This window comes from Hipposideros armiger, unplaced genomic scaffold (genome assembly GCF_001890085.2).
Source record: "Hipposideros armiger isolate ML-2016 unplaced genomic scaffold, ASM189008v1 scaffold_13, whole genome shotgun sequence".
NCBI classification, from domain to species: Eukaryota; Metazoa; Chordata; class Mammalia; order Chiroptera; family Hipposideridae; genus Hipposideros; species Hipposideros armiger.
Genome location: NW_017731363.1, coordinates 552115 through 573984, shown reverse-complemented (window position 1 = coordinate 573984; position 21870 = coordinate 552115). Strand labels below are relative to the sequence as shown.

Below are 21870 nucleotides of genomic sequence, written 5' to 3'. Positions count from 1 at the left end.
TCATAAACTCCCTATGGAGATGTTGCTGCCAAACTACCTTAATTGGAAGCATTTTGTGCTTTCCAGAATAAAGCCAAAAGACTAGGCAGAATCATTGTTTTACTATGCTACATGCATGCACAGGTCAGTCCTGCTAACTAAGGTGAGACTCCTCACCCTGGCATGGATTCTAGTGGATGACATTTCAGATCGTCTCCCCCTTGTGCATGTGGACATGGCTGAGAGGGCACCTTCTCAGTTACAGGAAAAGGTGGTGTGTGGGCTTGCCATTTGGCGCCCAGTCCCAGAATGAAATCCTAGGCCACTAAATAGCTCGTGCTACTCTTCGTAAGAAAAACAACACAACGACAAGCAACATAGGACTCAAAGATTCTACATGATTGAAGTCTTTCATAATTCAAACTAAATAAAATTGACTAGAAAAACAAAGCAGCCATAGTGATAAACTTGACATTTCTCATCAAATGAAAGTGAATTTTATTTAGGGCTGTGGGGCATTTTTTGCATGCATTGATAATGTACCTTGTTTCAGACTGTGCATATTGTGTACATTTCTTCTTAATGGACCATTTCCAATATGTTCTAGCATAGCACTTCTCAAGCCGCAGTGTGCTTGTGCATCCCCTGGGGATCCCGTTATAATGCAGACTCTGATTCCTTCAGTCTGGGGTGGGGCCTGAGAGTCTGTTTCTAACCAGCTCCAGTTGCTGCTGGTCCACAAGTGACACTTTAGGAAGTGAGGATCAAGAGTAGTCATTCTCAAACTTGGCTGCGCATTGGAATTGCCCAGGAAGCCCTAGAAACTCAGGATGTCTTGATTTTTTTCAATCCCCAAAGATAATCTGACTTAATTGGGCTGGGGTGGGGTCTGGGCATGGGGGTCTTAAAAACTTCTCAGGTGACTATATTGTGTAGCCGGGACTGAGAACCTTGCTCTAGTGCAGCAGATCTCAACCTGTGGATCGTGACCCCTTTGGGAGTCGAACGACTCTTTCACAGGGGTCGCCTAAGACCATCGGAAAACAAAAAGATATTTACATTACGATTCATAACAGTACCAAAATTACAGTTATAGAGTAGCAACGAAAATAATTTTATGGTTGGGGGTCACCACAAGATGAGGAACTGTATTCAGGGGTCGTGGCATTAGGAAGGTTGAGAACCACTGCTCTAGTGGGTCACCTGGTCTGTAGAAAATATGAGGGCTCATTTCTGGTGTGACTTGGGTTGCTCTTTTATAAATCCAGCAGCAGACAGAGTGAAATGAAGTGGAAATATTGAGTAACTTAGCCTACTAAGGCTTACACCCATGCCAACTTCTTGAAAAGCTTGTATAAAGAGCGAACTATCTAAAGAGGAAATCTGTAACTCAAATGTTTTGCTGGCTGTCATCTTTTGGGTTATCCTAGCTCTAATTAATTACTCCTGATGATAGTGATCTTTGTTTGTAAGCAGGTTGTAATTATGAAGCTAAGCTTTTAAAATTTGTCTCTGAAAATCCTCAGTCATCTGTGTGTACAGCATGTCTCTGTCTCCTAGATCAGGTTTTCTCAACCTTGGTACTGTTTGCTGAGGTTGCTATGTCCTGCACATTGTGGGGTGTTTAGCAGCCTCCCCACTGTCTACTCACCCAATGCCAGTAGCACACACAGTCCCTCACCCTCCCAGATTGTGAGGACCAAGAATGTCTCCAGACATTGCCAAATGTCCCTGGGGTAGGGGAGAAATAGCCCCTGCTAGAGAACCACTGCCTTAGATCAAAGGAGGTTTCCATATCACTGATTCTCCCTTTCATCTTGAATGTCTCCGTGTGGGAAGCTCTCCAGGTTCATCTGATGCAAATGAGGAAGGTAGGATGAGGCCATTTTCTGGTGAGCATTGAGTGCCACCTTAACGAGTGGAATTTTCATGACCTATTGAATTATTTAATTCTGTTTTATTTATTCACAATAACAAGATGAGATCAGAATAATTTATAGTTAACATTCCAAGATGAAATGAGATTTACAAATGCCACTTTCTCCTTGAGAAGAACTCCTTATCAGCTGGAGGTACTTTCCCTCCCTCAGAATTGCCACAGCTCCAACTATGACAATTATGGTTAATATTCTCTCCCCATATTATTGTAGAAAAATTTTGCCTTAATTTTTTCTCTTCTTGATCTAAAACTGCATGGAAACAGGTTTTTAAGCAGTTTCCATATCCTCACTCTCCCTTATGTAAAACAGAACTCTGTACAAAGCAAGCACTCCATAAAATATGTGTTGAACAAATGAATTCCACAGTTGTCCAACAGCTAAGAGTGAAAACTAAAAAAAAAAAAAACAGGGGCCATTTCTTTGTGCCCATTTCTGCACAGAGTAAGGATCATTTATTTTCTAAATGCTTATACTTGCCTCTGATGATAGTTCATCAGTTAGGTGGGAAATGACTCCAGCTTCATTAAAATGTTTTGTCCCCAAATGAGCTTGTTACAAACAAGAATAATATTGATGGAAGACAAATTAATACTGTGATTAGGTAAACCCTCATATCTTTAATGTCATGTCAGGGAAGCACCAGACTTCTCTCTTATTCAGTTGGATCTTTTCATGAGTCCAGTGATGTTGAAATAACTACAGCTTGTGTCACCATGAAGAATTCTGCAGCAATTAAGAGCTGGACAGGAAAAGCAGAAGGTTTAAGATATCTGCCATCATAGCCTTCCTAAGATAGTCATAGAGCTGAAGGCACAGGCTTGGTTTCAGGGATGTAAACTAATAGAATTGTGTTATGAAACCTGTCAAGTTGTTTGGAAAACTCAGTAGCACAAAAATATTTTAGCAATGTGAACTGGAAGTTGCAATAGAGGAAATGCAATTGTTTATCTGTAATTTGGAGAAGCCACTATTCTGCTTTCAGGGATGTCTCTCGCTACTCCTTCCTGATCCTTAGCCCTCTTTTTCCACACTTTGGGCACCAAAGATACTCTAGGATCTGCTTGGTATTTGGTGAAGAGGCAGGGGATGGGGTTAAATGGGACTGTGCTCATCCTCAGGCCCCTGGCCCAGGAGGCACTGCACCTTAGTTTGCTTTTGTTCTCTCTGAAGCAACCCTGAGACAAGGATTGGTGTGCAATGAGTTTTTTGAGAGCTAGTACCAGAAGTGCGGCGAGGCGATAGGAAAGTGGGACAGGGAAAGGAGGCAAGTCAGTAAAGGGTTACCACTGTTGACAAATGGGGCTCAGACCTCTGGGAGACGCAGACGTGATGTGCCAATGGGTGAAGGAGCTTGGTATTAGGCCACCAGACCCCAGCTCTCATTGAGTGAGGGTCACTCCTGGGGCATTCACCTCTGGGTACTTCTGGCCTGCCTTGAGTATGCATGGGACATGCTAGAGTGGCCTGCAGGAAACCATTGCTGTATGTGGTAGTCAGAATAATGGCTACCAAAGATGCCTATGTCCTAATCCGTGGAACCTGTGAGTCTGTTACTTTCTAGGGCAAAGGGCGTTTACAGGTGTGATTAAGTTAAGGAACTCAAGATGGAGAGAGAGCCCTGGATTATCCATGTGAGCCCAGTTTAATCACATGGCTCTTAAAGTGAGAGAGAACCTTTCTCAGCTGTGGTCAGAGGGAGACGACTACGGAAGAAGGGTCAGAGCGAGGCAGCGTCGCTGGCTTTGAAGAGGGAGAAAAAGGGCTGTCAGTCAAGGAATGTGAGTGGCCTGTAGAGGCTGGAAAAGGCAATAAATCAGATTCGAGCCCTAGAGCCCTATTACAGAAATGAGACAAAGGCAACCTTTGTGTATTGGCCCCAGGTTGTTTATTTCTTCACCCCAGGCTGAGATCTGTTAGCTCAAAAGCCTGCTGGAGCTAAACTCAGATTTTACACATTGAATAATTTTTAAAATAGCCCCAACAAGCAGATTTTTAGCCATCTCGAGACTGCCTGCTTTGCAAACCTTACTATGCCCAGCATCTGCTAGCCAGCGATAAGATAGAGCATTGTGGTTGTAAGACCCCCAAGCCACTGCTGCTGCCCTTTGGAACTTTGTGACAGTCCCCGCGTGCTGCTGAACCATGTGGCCTAGACAGGTAAGTCCCCTCTCTGATGCCCTCTTCCCCTGCGGGTGGTTGCCCTTTGTTGTAAGCCTCTATACTTCCCGTCCTGTGAGGGACCTCCCGCTCACTCCTACAACCCCGCCGGAGCCTATCCCACTGCCTCTGGGGGGGGGGGCGGCGTACCTTTTTCCTTGACCAATACCCACATCTCCCAAACCCCCCAAGCCTCCAGAAGCAATGTCACCTTGCTGACACCTTCGTTTTTGCCCAGTGAGGCCCCTATTGGATTTCTGACTTCCAAACTGTAGATAATAAATTTGTCTTGTTATAAAGCACTAAGCTTGTGGTGATGTTATAGCAATGATAAGAAGCATTTGTTATTGCAAATAATTCAAAGCACAAAGCCATTTTTGTATTTACATTTGTATGTATCCCAGATTTGGAAAGGTAATTTCAGCAAAATTACAAAAAGATGAACTAGCATGTATTCATAATGATTTATGCCCCCTCGGAAGGGGCTTTCAGGTAAGTGTAGACTAATTATACAATTAAAAGTGTTTAAATAGAAATGCTGAAGCTGCATTTTCCTGATCTTGCCCCATTCCAACCCAACCCTTTGTAAACTGGAGAACTGAATTGCTCCAGTTCAATTCTGATTATAGCAACTTTAAAACCTTTTGGTGGCTACCACTTCATCAGCAATTGGTCTTCCTTCCTCTCAGGCCCCGTCACCCCATGTCCCCAGAGCCTTGCCAGACCCAACTCTTTATGATGACCTGAAAGCACCATATTGTTTCTCGCCTCTGAGCCTTTGCATAACTGTTCCCTCGGCCTAACCATCCTCCTCACCCCGTTTTCATCTGTTAAATTCCTAATCCTGTTTGAAGACCCAGATGGGTGGCCAGATCTCTGGTGCTGCTATGGGGAGGAGATGCACCATTCTTGGTCTTCACTGAAGCTTGCACCTAAACCTCTCATGTAGCCCACCACATCCTGTATTGAAATCATTTGTCTGCGAGTCTGTCCATACTAGCAAAACCCCCCCAAAAAACAAAAAACCCTCCACAAACAGCACAAAAAGGAGACTAGTTAATAAAAGGAGACTAGTTGATACAAGTTTTCCTTATCATTGTAATGTTGAATTCCCTTGAAAATTTTTGTATAGCAAAAATGGTCTGTGTACGGAACTAGTACTTGAGCTCAGTTTGATCATTATAGAAATACAAAGAATCATCGATATAGGGTAGGGCTAGTGGCTCCACCCAAGCACGCTCTCTCACCTTCCCAGGAGACTCCTGAAAGTAGAAGAATTCCCTCCACCAGCAACTCTCTCATCAACATTGAAATGCTCCTCAAGTCTCATTAAAAACAAGCATTGAACAAACTCATGGTGTATGCATACCTCTTCCATCACTTTTCTCTTTTCCTTGGAAAGGTTGGCTGTACTCAATGTGCTCACCTCCTCACTGCACGCTTCACAACTACACTCCCTGAAATCTTGTGTCTGCCTCCATCTCTCCACTGACCCTGCTGTTGGTGAGGTTGCCACCATCCTCTGAGTTTCGAGAAGCCATGGCAGCTTCTTAGCTTTGACCTTATTTGGACTCTGCATCTTTAGACACTATGAGCTTTCTTCCTGGATATCTTGCTCCTGGCTTCCGAATGATCACACACTCCTGGTTTTATTTTGACCTCCTTGAGTGTTCCTTGTCTGCGTCCTTGCCGGCTCCTGTCTCTGATGCGCTGGTGCTCTGGGGCTTTGCTTTCAAGTCCCTTCTCTTCCCCACCCCGCCTCTTCCTTCTCCTTCTCTGAACTCCTCCTGGGTGATCTCCTGCATATCCATAGCTTTAACCTCCATCTGTACCCTGAGGAGTCCTCAACATGCCTGTCCAGCCAGTCCTCGCTCCTGAGCTCTGGACTTCCTCATGGACATCTCCACCTTCATGTCTCACACTTCAGTGTAGCGCACATTGAACTGAACACATTGTGGACCGATGACGCAGATTTGTGTCTAGACATTTAAATGCCCCGTCCTCAATGTGTGAATTAATAACTGCTCCTCTCCTCACCAGTCTTCGTCCCATACACCACATCCCCCTTCTTGAAAAAGCCGTGCTCCTGGAAGTCCTCTTAAGCTTCTTCCTCTGTACATTCCCTCTGTTCACTTAGTACATATCCTATTGATTTTGCTTTCTGAATTTTTTAGAAATCACTTAATTTCTTGCTACCTCTCAGGCCCTCCTTATTTCTGGTTTCTATTACAACAAGAACCTTGTCCTGTTCCTCCTACCTCCTGTCCTGCTCGGAAGCATTCTCCACTGTGCCCAAATGGATTGATTTCTTTTTTCCATAACGCACATTTGACCATACCACCCCCCTATCTAGAAACCCTTAGTTGTCTCCCTGTTGCCTCAAGAAGGAAGCCCAGCCTCCTTAGCATGCGGTGGAGCCTGTCCTGCCTACCTCTCCTCTGAGGGAGTGAGGTGTTGACCTGGTGCTTGTCTTAGTTGGCTTTTCCTAGAAAGCTCTGAGACAAGGATTTGAGTGCAGATAGTTTATTTGGGAGGTGAGCTCAGGAGGCACCAGTAGAGGGGTGAGAAAATGAGGCATGAAAAGAAACAATGTCAATTCAAGGTGCATTGATAAGCAAGCTACAGTGTGGGCAACACGGGCTCAGTCTCACTGGGAATAACTAGGAGCCAGTACAGAACATGCCTCAGAGGGACAGGGAAGCTGCAATATGTATTCCCAGCCCCCGACTGTTATTGGTGGAGGGCTGTGCCTGGAGTAAATTCTCAGTGTTTCCAGCTTTTGCCCTGTAAAACTTGAGCATGTTTCTGGGGCTGAGTAAGACACCCTCCTTCTGCCTCCACCAAGGCAGAGTAGAGCTTGTAGTAGGAAACCATCATTGTACATGGAAACAGTGAGGCCACGGGGATATGGGTGGGGCATCGACAGTGTTTACGAGGTCCCTCCGGTGTGTTCCCATAGCACTCCTATGGCCTCTATCACAGTGCATGTCGTATGTACATAGAAAACGTGTCTGCTTATTAGTCTGTCTCTCCCTGGACTGAGAGCATCCCAAGAGTCGAGTCTATTGGACTTTGTGGATGGATTGTAGTAGGTGTGCAATGCATTTACACTGAGTAAATGAATGAATGAATGAATGAATCAAACAAAATAGTCTGAAAAGATGAGCTTGAGGGTAAGGGAAATAGAAGATTATGAAAAGAAGACAGATAGAAAAGTAGGATCTAGGAGGAAGGAAGGTAGTAAAAAAAATAGAGATAATGGGAAATAACCTGAGATGAAAGGAAGAACTGGAGAGACATTAAAAAGACAGGGATTTCATCGGCAAGGCTGTTTCTGCAAATCACTTTGCATCTTGCAAAAGAGAATTCCATATTGCAAGCCCTAAAATAACAGCCTGTCATGATACCTAGCAAAAGGGAACAAGCTTGGGAGAAAACACCTTAACAATATTTCAGGCCTCCATGTCCATCACAAGCACCAGCTCTCTACCCCGGTGGCACAGGGGAATTTCAAAGCACCGTGACAGTTATTTATTCTTGCTGTCTTCCACAGTTATGTCCAAATTCCTAATCCACACAGGTCTGTGAAAGCCTCATCTACACCCCTCCACACTTAAGACAAAAACCAAACATGCCTCCTCCTCCCCGGAGAAGCAGTTACAACCTCTTCAGCATCCAGCCTGCTAAGTAAGCAGTTGTTACCTTAATTAATGATCTATGAAATCTTTAAACACCTTGTGCAAACAATGTGGCAGATTATGAGAAAATGCCAAATGACAAAAGAAAGCACACACTGTTCTGCTGTATTCTTCTCAAAAGAGAGAGAGAAGCTAAGATTATGGGCTTTCCTTCCCAAGGACAAAGAAAAAGGAGAGCTGTAGGGATTTCCAGTCTACAAATGTCTTTATAAAGTACGTTCGTTTCTGTTTGTTAATCTTTCAATGGCTGGTTTCCCAGCATGCAGTGACCGAGGTTAATGGCCTTGACATGGCTGTGGATACATTAGTCGCAAAGGTCTGAAGTAATTAGAGCACTGTCTTCACTGAGAGCCATTTTAGGAGTCCTGGGGACCCTTGCTACTCAAAGTGCGCTTCTCTGGACTAGCGGCATCAGCATCCCCTGGCACCTACTTGGTGGAAAATCAGGTCCTGGGCTCTGACTTACTGAGTCAGACTCTCGGGCTGGGGCCCAGGAATCTGTGTGTACCCTAGGCCTCCAGGTGCTTCTCGTGTGCACCAAAACTTGAGAAGTCCTACTCTAGAGTAGAAAGATCCAGATGTGGTCATACACGGCGCCAGTCTGCAACTGGACGGGTGCATTTGTTATTGGTTACTCTCAGTTCCCGTGCTTATTGCTAGTCCACCCAGCGAGGATTCTTAGATGCATTCTCCCAGTTTTAGTAACAAATCCCATATGAAAGCTCCCACTGGATTCTTTCTAGAACGGATGAAACCGTTGTTCTCTTTAACACTGTTGTACTGCTTTCCCTGTTCCTTTAACTAAACATTGTGTGTGCCTATCGAACCACACGTGTTTAGTGCTAATCCTAAACGTAAGCTTTTGTTATGACTCTTCACACCACTGTCCGTTCCTGAATAGGTACGATAGAGAACTGAATTTTTTCCTACCCACGATACAAGCATCATAGATCTTAGGTACGTAGGGCATGTAGTGTGTGGATCCACATGGTTATGTCTTTCCTTAATGAATGAAGCCAGTCGGATTTCATTTTCCTTCATACTCAATTGAGTGTGCATTTGAAAAAATAAATCAAATTTTCAAAGATAGGTTGCTGGATGGAATTTGCCTCTTTCTACTGAAAGGGAAAGACAACTGGCCATCACCCAGTGGGCCCCACCGATCTATGAATTATGTAGGAAGTGACTCTGACTAAGTTAGCAAAACTGAAAGCACTCCCTCGGCTTAGAGGACAGCTGTTTGCAAGGCAGACAATTTGCATATAAGAAACAAAATAATTAAGACAGTTTCATATTGAGAAATGTAGCCTCACAATGTTCAAACTCTCAACTAGGGTTTTCTCCATGGTAGCCACTATCAACATGTAGAACTGGATAATTCTTTGTTGTGGGGGCTCTCTTGTACATTGTACGTTTAGCAGCATCGCTGGCCACTACTCACTAGATGCCAGTAGCACCCCTCCCTTAGATGTGACAACCAAATAGCAGGGGTGCCAAAAAATGTACACACATTTTAAGAGATGTTATCTATGCTGACGAAGTAGTTCGCCATAATCAGAAGTGTCTGGATGCTGATGGTAACCACTTGGAGCACCTCTTGTAATTGTATTTATCTTTTGTTATCGGTATATATTGAGTATTACAATTAATAGTTTTTTCATTTCTTAAAATGTGTTTATGTTTTTTTGGCACCCTCTGTGTATCTTGGCATGTGTGCCTCGAGGGGGCCAAATGGCCCAGGTTGAGAACCACTGCTCTAAGCCTTTGGCAAGGAAGACAAAAAATTGAGAGACCTTAAGCAAGATTCTCAAAGGTTGATCCTCCTTTGATTTATAGTTCAATGGGTTCCTCATTTGCTTAGATTTGTTTGGTTGATTAGGCTTAGCTGTAGTGGCATCTGCATTTCAACAGCCCTCTTTCAAAGTCAGTTTACATTTTAATTGAGTTGGAAGGGTCTTAATGGGTTCTCTACCTTTGGGAAAAGTGCCCTTGTACTTAAGATGTAGATTAGCTACAGCCAGAACCAGTGGGAGGTAAAACGGAAGAATTCAGCTTGCCCCTAATTCTTTCCACTTCTCTTGTTTAGACACAGTCGAGTAAATGCAGGGACTCATTTCAATCCTATGATTATAAAAATAGCTGTACCTGGGTCACACCTTGCTGTGCAATCTAATTTCCCTTTGGAAGAAAGGAGTGAAATGGAAGGGGTCTGTAGGCAGCCTATTGTGGGTATTCTACAATAAGATATTTGATTTTAATTTGTAGAACATGTGCCCTGACAAACTGAGCAAAAGTTTTATGACCCAGAGTGTGCTACGTACCTTTGTGTGGAGAAAGCGGATGCTAAAATGAGCAGTCACTAAACAACTCACCATGTGCCAGGGCCTGTGTTATGAGCTTTCCTTACTCATGGGGCTCATTTTATTCTCACCACAATCCTATGAAGTGTCCATTTTACAGATGAGAAAACTAAGGCACAGAGAGGGTTGTTTTTTTTTTTAAGTAACCTGCCAAGGTCACAGAACTGGTAAATTATGGTCTCCATTTGAATGTTTGTGGTTTAGCCTATCATTTTAGGAGGTGAAAACCACAACTTCAAAAGCTCAAGCCATCTGAGACCATGATCAAGTGAGAAACAAGGCTACTTCATAATTTTGTCTACACACAGGCAAAAACAAGGTCACTGTGCCACCCACAAAGTACGAAAACATCCTTCTCTCCGTTAAGATGAGTGACTGCTGCTTGTTTACCATTTGTAGTGTTAGCCTCCCTCTCGCTCGTCTGCCCTTCTGGAGAGAAGATTTACTGAGACACCTAGTCCTTTCCCCGCTTTCCGACATCATCCAATCCAGAGCAAAGTCCCGCTTAGATTTTCTTCTCAAATCACCGAGGTCATGGAGACACCCTCTCCACAGCTCCCGATGGTGTGCATTCTCCCTCACTGCAAAGAGCAGTAAACCCAACTTCAGGCTTGTTCCTGGTGGCCTTTGGCTGAAGGGCATTGACACCTATTTATCAATGCTACAAAGCTAGAAGTGGTAGCCAATTTTCTAAATCAGTATCGAAAAGATTAATACAATCTAGAAATTGGGCCAAGTCCAATGAGGTGACAATTTACAGGCATACATATAAAGTCTTTTGTTTAGGTTAGAAAAAAACCCAAGCACATAATCAAGAGGAGATAAGTTGATAGCTATTCATAGTAATAATAGGGAAAAAAAACCTTGGGAAATGAACAAGTATTAGCAAGGTCAAAATGAGCCAATAGTGGAATATGACTACTTAAAAGCACTACTATAATTTAATGCTCTATTAAAAAGTGCAGATAAAGAGAGGGGATAATACTGCTCTTCTCTGTTATGTGTTGATCATATTCTTTCAAATTTTGTGACTCATAAAATGAGTCACACATCATAAAATGATGCTCGCTAGCAGCCTAGAGAAAGGACGACCAGTGAGCTGAGGGGCTGTAAGCCACAACATAGGAGGGACTAGTTCTGTTTATTCAGAGGACTTGAGAAACTCTACCAGCTCACCACCCTGAAATGTTTGAGGGGATGTCTCCAGAGGAGGAGATTTTTACCCCTAAGGAGGAGTGCTGGTCTAACTGGGGATATTGCAGGACCCCGTGGTTCAAATAAGCCACTCCCAGGTGACCATTTGCCCTGGGTCCTTGTCTTCTGCCCTTCTTCAGTGGGACCTGGTATCCCCTTGGAATGTCAAGGAGAAGATAGATAGTGTGGGGCTTCAGGACCTACTGAGTGGATGGACAATGGCTTCTTCCAAGTTGCCCCCCTCCGGGTTCATTGCATGGGGGTCTGAGGCTAAAGCATGGACGAAAATAAAGTGGTTCCTTGTCCTTGTAGGTGTATTTCCTTCCAGTAGGTCAGCGGGTAAATGATCGGTGGAAAGCACAATTCAGATATTGGTAAAGGGTCTTAAATAATATCTCCCAGTACCATTTCAAGGTCATATTCTTCTGTAAGACATGTACAACAAATGGGCAGAAGTGACACGTTATGAAAAGGAACAACTTAGGTACTATTGGTGCTTGGAAGCATGGGATTATTTCAGCCCTGTGTAGGATCAGGAAATTATCTTTTGGTGAATTAGCAATTTAGCTAAGACTTAAAGATAGATAAAGGAAGGGTAAGGGAGAGAAAGATCACACACACACACACACACACACACACAAATGAGTACTGAATTGTTACTTTCCCAAGTTACCATCATCTGGGACATTTTGATCGGGGCCTACCATTCTTACTGTTTTCTAACCTGGTTAAGAGACCCCTGTTTTCTTTCTGGGGAGGCTGAAGTCTAAACAGCATAGTAACATTATTCCTTTTTAAAGGTGGCTTATTATTAGATGGCCTAAAAGACACAACCATGTTCTCAAGAAGCCACGGTTTCTCTTTTGTCCCTGAAAATAAAGAAGGGCTATGTGGGCAAGTGGAAATGTCTGAAATCTGGCACAATGCCAGAAGTCAGAGGTGGTGTGGCCATATAGAAAAGGAAAGGGAGAGAGAAACGCATGTGAGGCTTTCAAGTTCTCATGGGGAAGTTGTTATAACCATCACATGGTGTGGAAACTTCTCACTGGAGCTGAGGAGATAACATAAAAATAGGACTTGACTGCATAGACCTGGGCCATCAGCTCCTAATAGACTGGGGTTGGCCCAGCCACAGGGACTGCAAATTCTGTCAGTGAAGAGCTGGGCTTGATTGTGTCTGTGAAACTCTGCTTCGATCAAATTGACAGTGGCTGCTTTTCGAGATATAGAAAAGATAAAGCAAATAACCTAGTCGCAAATTGCCGGGCCCTTCCTTGAAAGTGACCCCATTTCATAACTTGATTCAGTAAAAACCAAGCATTCTTCCCATGCAAGTAAGTAAGTGTAATCTCAGAAAATGATCTGATTCTATACTTGGGTGGAATAGAAAATATTAGTGCATTAGAGGTGCTTCGTGTGTGTGTGCCCATGCACACGAGACAGACAGAGAGAGAGAGAGAGAGAGAGAGAATGAGAATGAATCACAATGTAAGATATAAAATGTGAACTCAACAGTAGCAGTGAAGTTCACGGACCCTAGATCCAGACTACCTACATGTGTGGCTTTGGGCATTTTACTTAACTTCTCTTTGCTTTAGTTTCTTTATCTGAAAGATGGAGATAAGAATACTGCCTTCATTGCTGGTAGGATGACCACTTAATTTATCCAAACAAGGACAATTTTGATAGTGGAAAGTGGCACTGACAGACTATATAGCTTTATAATGTTAATTATTACAAAATAAAAAAGCATTATCAAACAACAAAACAGGCACGGATTTATATCATGCAAAAAATAACAACAAAATGATTCAATCATGATCATGCGGATGTTCAACAGCAAGACTGCTCAGCCCCTATTTTGTTTCACGTTCACCAAGCCTATGATTTGCCATATTTTTCACTGATCCCCAAGCAGTGGCCTGGTGGCTTCCTGGATTTTGCACACCATATCATGGAGCAAAGCTGGTACCGAAGTGACCAGCAGGACAGCAGGTCCCAGCAGTGACAGAGACCAAGACAAAGAATCATTTGTACCCAGGCTCTTGTGTCTGAGTGTGCTTCATTTCATCAGCAAGCTTCCTTCAAGCTATCTTGGAAAGACAGTGTTAGTTATGACATTGCTTCTGGAAAGGGCCAAGAAAAGAGACCAGGGACAGTGACGATGGGTATTTTCACCACATGGTAAAGTGCGAACTGGCACACTGCACGGGTATGCCCCCACCCCAGAAGAGCACACATGACAGAAACCAAAGTGTACAAGGTGGAGGCCAACCAAACCCATCTCAGTTTATTTTAAGGCAAGTATTAATAAGTGTTTTGTTTAAAATGAATAATCCAGGATAAATGCTAAATCACACAAGGCATCAGGAAAACTGGCAAACCCAGGACCCTCTGTGGGAAGCAAGGCTGTATGATCTCACAACTCACACAGTTGTTGTGGGGATTAAATCAATCACTGTATGAGAAGTGCCTAGAACAGTTCCTGGTACATAGTAAGCACTCAAGCAGTGTCAGCTCTTGTTACCATTTTTGTTTTTCTTACCAGGATTCAGACTCAGAAAACTTGAAAAACGCTGCCTTAGAGAGAAAGATGCCGTATCCTCAGGGACAAATAATTGGGAATATCTCGCCTTCTTTTTTTTTCTTCCCAAAATTCAATCATCAATGACAATAGCAGCCTTGACTGCAAAGGTCAAGCATGATTTCTTTTGCTCCCCACCTTCCTCTCAAATCTTAACTTTGTGAATTAAGCTTTGTATTTTGTATAGCCATTTTGAGATGTACAGTCAAACTCAAGAACATCTCCATAAAAAACATGTAGGCTTGGATGTCTCAAATAGTTTTCTCAGAAAACAAAGCAGTGACTACAATCACGGAAGTATATGGCTAAGGTCAAATAGAGGAAAAATTGACAGCAAGGAATTTGGAGGCCAGGGATGGGGTCGGTTATCCATATGGGTATTGAAGACCCTCCAGGAAAGGCGACATTAATAAGAGTGTTGGATTGATCCTGAAATAGGTGCTGAAATCATTAACTAGGAAGGAGTGTGGCTGGAGGCTGGTAGATCACAGCAGTGATAAGGGAAATCAGCGAGAAAGTTGGATAACTTAAACTTCAAAGGCTCCAAAGGAGCTGGGTTTGAGGAAGGAGGAAAGCAAGAAATAGTTCGGGCATCCCAATGAGGAGCAAGGCGGTCGCCTGCCCTGGCTGACAGTGGTGGGCATTAGAGGGAGATTCTCTAGAGAGGCCACGTATATCTAATTACTTGCCAACTCTACCAGCATGCCTCAGAGGCATCTAAATTTAACAGCATCAAAATACGACTTTTGAGTTCTCCCTCAAATCTGCTTCTGTCACAGTTGTCTCCATCTTAAATAGTTACACTGCCGACCCAGTTGTTTAATCCAAAAATCTGAGCCATATTCCTCTTTTCCTCACCTTCCCACATCAAATGCATCAGCATGAGCTGTCAGCTTTACCTCCGAGGGATAAACCACTAGAATATAAGTTTCATCAAGGGATCACATTTTGTCCTGTTGAAGAATATATTCTAGAGATGTAGACAGTGCCTGGCACATAGTAGGAAGCAAATATTTGTGGAATGAGGAATTGAATCTTGAATCTGACCACTTTGCTCTATTCCCATGGCCAATACCACAGTCGAAGTCACCAGCCTCCTAACGGATCTGCTGCCGCTATTCGAGCCCACGGACTATCCACCCCACAGCCTGATATGTGCTATGTTGAAACTAACCAGTGGATTGTAATCAGTTAGAATAAAATCTGTTTCTTTACACTGGTCTGCAGAATCTATATGAACCTGAAATTAGCTGTTGCTCCAGCCTCATGTTCTACTACTTGGTCTTTCTCATTCGTTACCACCTGCTCTAATACGGCTCACATTTTCCCCAGCTTTCCTTATCATAATAAGACTCACAGGGACTCTTGTGAAAAGGACTACAGTAATTCACAGTGATCTCCCTGGAGATGCTGCTTTATAAGGTTTTGGGGTGGAACACAAGAATCTGTACTTTTAACAAGCACTCCAGGTGATTCTTATGGTAAGATTAGATACAGATACAGCCGAAGAATCCTCCCCACAGTGTTCCAATTATTCAGAATTGAGAAGCAAAATGAAACTCATTTTCCATCTCTGGTCTAGGAGAGCGTGCTGTCAGTGGCCACCTATTATGCAAAGCCAGGGAATTCTGGGAACACAATTTAGGCGCTGAAATACGCTCACATTCTAGTAAGATTTTCTGGGTGGCACAAGTGACCTCAAACTTGTGTCACTTTGTGCTAGACTCCTGTGGACAAGGTAGAAGAAATGGTCATCACCACGAGGGAGGGGAAAATTGAGAAAGGCTGGATATTCAACTGTGCACAACAAGGAGTGTGTATGTGTGTTTCCATTTCCGTTTCCACTTCCTTAGGCTGTGGCAGGTCAAAATGTCCCTGAGAGGTAGGGAAGAGAAAGAGGGCGGCCAGCAGCATACCAGCCCAGAGTACGTGCAGGGAACATGGTAGATCTAGTCAGGACTTGGTGAGCTCACACACATACTAGGTCCTCAGCATAAGCAACATCCAAATCGCAGCAAATGTTCAGCTTTACACCTAGGTATCTGGAAGCATTATGCTTGACAATGAAACATGTTTGGTTTTGCTCTGACAGGATAGCATATAACTATGGCTTTCCCAGCAGGTTTAATTTATCACTTTGGAGGGGGGAGAGTTTGGAAAGGATGTCTCATCTCCTGTATATAAAATTTCAACTTCAGTGCTCTAAGGGTATTGTTATAGGCACTAGCATTCTCCATATCAAAGGGCATGTTTTTCTCCCAGCATCTGAAACTGAAGACAAGGGCAGGCCTCCTGGTGTCCTCTGTGAAATTGGCTTATATACCAGAGCAGGGCTTCTCAAATGCATCCGCATGCTGGAATTACCTGGGGAGCTTCAGGAACACTGACTCCTGTGCTCCATCCCGAGACTGGGATTTAACTGGTGTAGGGTGTGGCCCTGATTTGGGACTTTTGAAAGATCCACAGGCTCTTCTAATGTGCAGGCAAGTTTGGGAACCACTGAACTGGAGTTTTTGAGTAATGTATTTCATACCTCAAACCTCTGGAGAGTGTCAAGTTTGGGTTTCTGCATAACAGTTTAAGTCAAGAGGATGAGATCCATCTGGTTGGATTTATCGAGTTGCAATCAACATGGATAGGAACCTTGTTTACATAAAGCCAGAGCAATTGATGAAAAAGGTACAGTCACACACATCCATACAAATGACCAGTGTTCAACACAACAGGATTTTAAAGTAATCTTGTCAGATTGAGTATATATCTCCAATTAGAGTTGCCAGATAACACACAGGGCTCCCAGTTAAATATGAATTTCAGATAAACAATAATATAAGTATGTTCCATGCAATATTTGGGAACATGCATGTACTAAATATTGTTTACTGTTTCTCTGAAATTCAAGTGTAACTGTGTGCCCTGTATTTTTATTTGCTAAGTGTGACAACTCTGCCCCAATTGTAAACGACTAACCTGAGCAGTAATTCAGTAGAGTGGGCCAGATCAGGACAAAAATGAACGTTAGCTCCTTGCTCGTTATGTGCTCTTCTGCTTTCTGAATCACATTGCCTGGTTAACCACCTCACGCTCTACCTATCCGCATTGAGGGTCAGCTGTACCTTATTCTGCCTCTTCTGTCTTCTCCGCAGCCGCAGGAACTCCTTGTGTTGCCTGGAGACAAAGTTCACTGCTGCGTATTCCAGTAAAGCGGCAAACACAAACAGAAGGCACACTGCCATCCAGATGTCAATCGCTTTGACATAGGAGACCTGAGGGAGGGAGAGAGAGGCGCCATGAAGCTTGTGGGGATACTTAGGTTCCTCATGATGTGAACAGCAGATTAACCTCATTGGTAGATTCTGGGCAGAACAGTGAAAGTTACAGCCCCCCGGCCACCGCCCTGGGCCCTCATTCCATCTTTTAGTGTAGTCCGCCTGGTCAAGTAGCCTTATCCCTGAGAACAGCTCCAAAGATGACTACAAGAATTTGCATAATGAAAAAAATAACACAAAACTTTGAGGTAAAATAGAGTGGATACTATTCTCGAAACTGCTCATTTCCTTCCTTTTTTTCTTAACATTTAAAAATAATATAATGACGATAATTCCAAAACTTGGATGAGAAATAAACTATGTATGGTCTTGGGCCCTTCAAACACCAATCTGTAATTCTCACTGATCTATTGATCCTAACTGGCATGAAAACACATTTCATAAATGGTTTTAAACTATCACAATTCAAGAATATTGAACCAAAATAAAACATCACTGCTCTCGCCTTGGAAGGGATCTAGTTAAAAGCAAATTTTTATAACCCTTCAGTGGTCGGTTATTTAGTACATCTTATAATTTGATAAAGCAGATTCTGAAGTGAATACTTTTTTATTTGTAATGGAAAGTGCCCCTCATCTCACTCAACTTCCAATTATTTTTTGAAAAGCTCAGGAGGAAAAGAACTAGATGAAGTTGTAATATATTGGACCCCAGACTACAAAGGATGCTTATCAGACTACCAGCTGAATGTGTACTATCTAGTTCTAATTTTTAAATAGGGTTTCCATGTTTCGATAGCTGACACCGAGTGCTTGCCAACCAGTATTTTAGGTATTTTATGTTAATTTTCTAACCACCACACCAACTGTATTACCCCAGTTTTCCGATGAGGAAGCTGGAGTACAAAGGGGTTAAATGATTACCCAAGATCACAAAGCTAATAAGTGGCAGAGCTAAGACTGGAATTAGAACCCAGTCTGACTGGTGGATTTCCTTTCCGGATACACACAATTTGTATCTTGCGTTTCCCTTTGACCTTTATAGTAGGCATTTCCTGTGTCATTTACCTTTCTTCTCAATCATAATTGCCAGTGCTTGCATCATGGTCCATATCATGATCAGTCATCCTGTATTATAGGACACTTAGGTGATTTTTAGTTTTATTTTTTGCTGCAATAAATTGGGGAGCTATGAACATTCTTCTCCCCAAATATTTGACTGTATCTATGATTATTTGTTGATCAATTTTTAGACTGGGATTATGGAAAAGTAGGCCCTTGACTTAGTAGCAGCACAGAGGATGTAAAAACAGACTCAATTAGAAACACTGCTCACTTCCTGATGGTCTATAATTTTGCCAAGTTGTTTAACCTCAGTCTGGCCCCCTTCCTTCTCTGTATACTGGAAAATAATAATACCTGTCTTATAGAATTATGTGGATAAAATCACTTAATATATGCAAAGCACTTACAATAGTGTCCGGCACAGAATAAGTGCTATATAAATGTTTGCAATTATTTGGCTGCATAAGAGTATGATTTTGTTAATGGAGACATTTTGGAAGAGACAGAAAAATCAACAAGGAAAATAAAAATCACCCACAATCCTAATATATTCCAATTATTATTTTTAAGGCTACCACCTTCCTTGAACTATTTGTCTCAATGAATCAGAACTACTTGTCAGTCCCACGTACGTTGTGACAAAGTGGTTCAGTCCTTCGTCACCTTTAGCGCTGTGAGTTCTCTCTCTTCCTACCTGGTATGCTATTCTCATTCTTTCTGATTAACAGACAACTCCGAATCATTCAGGACTTGGCTCAGATATACACTCCCCTGGGAAGCCTCCATTCTTGCTCGCTCCCATCTGGGTTAGGGGCCACTTTTCTTTGCTCCCTTATCACTTTTGATTAAACCTCTCCACTGTTCCTTCTTGTTTTCCCAGCATCCCTGACCCCACCACTAGACAGTAAGATCTGGCAAATAGTGAGTAAGCATTAGATATGTGGGATGGATGAATAAATGATTGAATGATGGGAGGAACTATTTGGCCATCTTTCCATTTTTGTGCTTTAATTTAATTAAATAATTATATATTATGTAACATTACCCACAATTGTATATACAGTAAAACCTTGGCTTGTGAGTATCTTGGTTTGCGAGTGTTCTGCAAGACAAGCAAACATTTCTAATACATTTTAATGTGGTAAACAAGCGATGTCATGCAATATGAGTAGTTTGTTTTTGGAACAAATTATGCTCGCAAACCAAGGTGTTACTGTATTTGATATTTCTAAGAGTGGACTCAGTGCATTTTAATTCTCTCGGCACACCTAGCATTCCTGGAATGTTTTTTTTTTTTAAATAAGCGATAATTTGTCTTGTATTTGCTCTTCTGGAACAATCCTATTATAATAATAGAACATTACCAATCACAGCATTCCCAGTTATACATTATTCAGATGGCCCATAAATGTTTTAAAACCCAATAATGAAAGGAATTTGTCAATGCCTGAGATATGTCCATACCAAGAGCTAAGTCCAATAGAGCTGACTGTCATTCCTCCCTTTCCTGGTGTTTACAGCATTCGGTAATTTGTAAACCATTTCCTCATCTCTTTCTGGCCATCAGCAGGCCAAGCACGTATTTGGCTTCTTTTATAGCTGCTCATAAATGAATCCTTTCAGTCTCTTAATCATTTTGGTTGGTCTGCGAGTTTCCTCCAAATCACGAACATCTTTCCAGGATTGAAGTGCTGGTATTAAATGCATTATTCACACGGATTTAGAGGGTGTTGTGAGACATCCATTACATGAGGTGTGATGTCTCTTGGTGCTGGTCTCTCAGGATCCAAATGTCTTTTTGTTGCTTTTACCCAGCTCTGATGTCAGATTCTTTCTTTGGCTGCTAATCCTTAGATGTTTTTAGCTCACATCTTTCTGTCACGTTCTTTTTATGATTCTTGGGCTTATATGATCCCTTCCTGAACTGCTTTACTACAATCTTGCAAAAGAGTTTTCAGAGGTAATTAAGCTCTCAAAATGCTGTTATGATTCACTGAGTTCCAGGTGTATTTAATTTAGAAAAATGAACATTGAAGGCCTACTATGTGGAAGGTACTGTACTAGGTGCTGGTGGGAGATGGGACAGAAGGTATAAGGAGAGGTGAGATACACATCGATTCTTCCTAGGACTTCCCAGACGACACTTCAGGAAACCCCATTCACACTGTGCTCCAGAAAGTGTCATTCATATAGGTCATGGAGTAGCACATTATGGCATGTGGCTCAAATCTGGCCCACCACATTTATTTTATAAATAAAGTTTTACTGTACACATTCATATGCATTCATTTACATTGTCTATGACTGCTTTTGCACTAAAACGGCACAGTTGAGTAGTTGTGACAGAGACCATATGACCTGCAAAACCTAAAGTACTTACTGTGTGGCCTTGACAGAGAATGTTTGCCAGCCCTTGACCCAGACTATAGTGTTTGGTGTGTCCTGGGGTTGTAGTTCCTAGTGACCCTGCTTGTTGCTTGAGAAACCCATGGTCTACTGAGGGAGATAGTCAAGTGAACATGTATCTGAGAGATACAAAGTGGATGGCCCTATGTGCCAAAGTAGAGGAAAGATCAAAAGACTGATGGAATATGGGGAGGTTGGTATTAACAAGGAAAATCAGAAAAGGCTTCATTCCTGGTTGACGTGGCATTTGACTTAGGGCTTGAGGAAAGCCAGGACTTTGATGTATGGAAGAAGCTGTAAAAGCAAAGCCATGAAGATGGGAGAGAGTAGGTGGGCTCGGGGATGGTTAACAACTCAGGGAGCAGGACGTGCTGGGCACCTGGGAAGTGCATGGTGAGGTGTGGACATATAGGCTGGGCCAGCACCTTGGAGGGCAGGCAGAGGGCTTTGGGTCTCAGACTGCTTGTAAAAATAACTCAATGATGGTTTTGAGGTGGGGAATTGATGTGTAAGTCCTTTTCTAATAGTTGTGAATTTCTTTGTCTCCAAAAGCATGAATCTTAGCAAAAGCAGACATTTTTCTTCCTTATATGGGGTTGTCGGAAAAGGCATAACGTATTTTTTCTGTTTTTCGTTGCAAAAATGCGCCATGACTTTTCCAACAACCCGATAGAAATTTACGTCCCCTCCTCTTGCCCCTTTCAACCCTACATAGGTCTGGTTCTCTTTCAAGCTTTCTAACAACATCTCTGAATTCTTTGCTGGATCTTCTTCTATTTGTTATTTGTGTTCCTTGAACTCTTTCCTCTTCAGTTTTCACTTTTGTCTTCATGTCTTCAGTAAATTCATCCACTCCTATAGTTTTTTTCGTGTGTGTGTGTGTGTGTGTGTGTGTGTGTGTCCATCCTATAGCAGAGATTGGCCAAGTTCTCATGAATCCCATTCCCTCTTCCTGGGACACCAATAAACTAGACTTTCCAGTTCAATTGGATCCCCAGTGGAATGTGAGCAGAAGTAACATATGCCACTTCAGGACCTCTAAAACCTCCCATGAGGTCCTTGGGACTTAACCCTTCTGCAGCCACCTTGGATCCATTGAAGATGGCAATGCCATAAAGTGGAAGACGCTGGAACCCCTAGAAGACCCAGGGCCACCCACTCCTCAGTGGAGTGTAATGGGAATGAGAAATAAACTTTTATTGTATTAAACCACAGAGAT

At 42.7% G+C, this 21870-nt stretch overlaps 1 protein-coding gene across 3 annotated transcripts in view; it reads right to left on the bottom strand.

Moving 5' to 3' along the window:
* GLRA2 (glycine receptor alpha 2) overlaps positions 1–21870 on the bottom strand; it is a 170807-nt gene that overhangs the window by 18830 nt on the left and 130107 nt on the right. For all 3 annotated transcript variants that reach the window (XM_019665938.1, XM_019665947.1, XM_019665956.1), the window contains one exon: positions 17029–17178. In XM_019665938.1, the coding sequence (XP_019521483.1) occupies positions 17029–17178 (150 nt within the window). The remainder of the gene's footprint in view (positions 1–17028; positions 17179–21870) is intronic.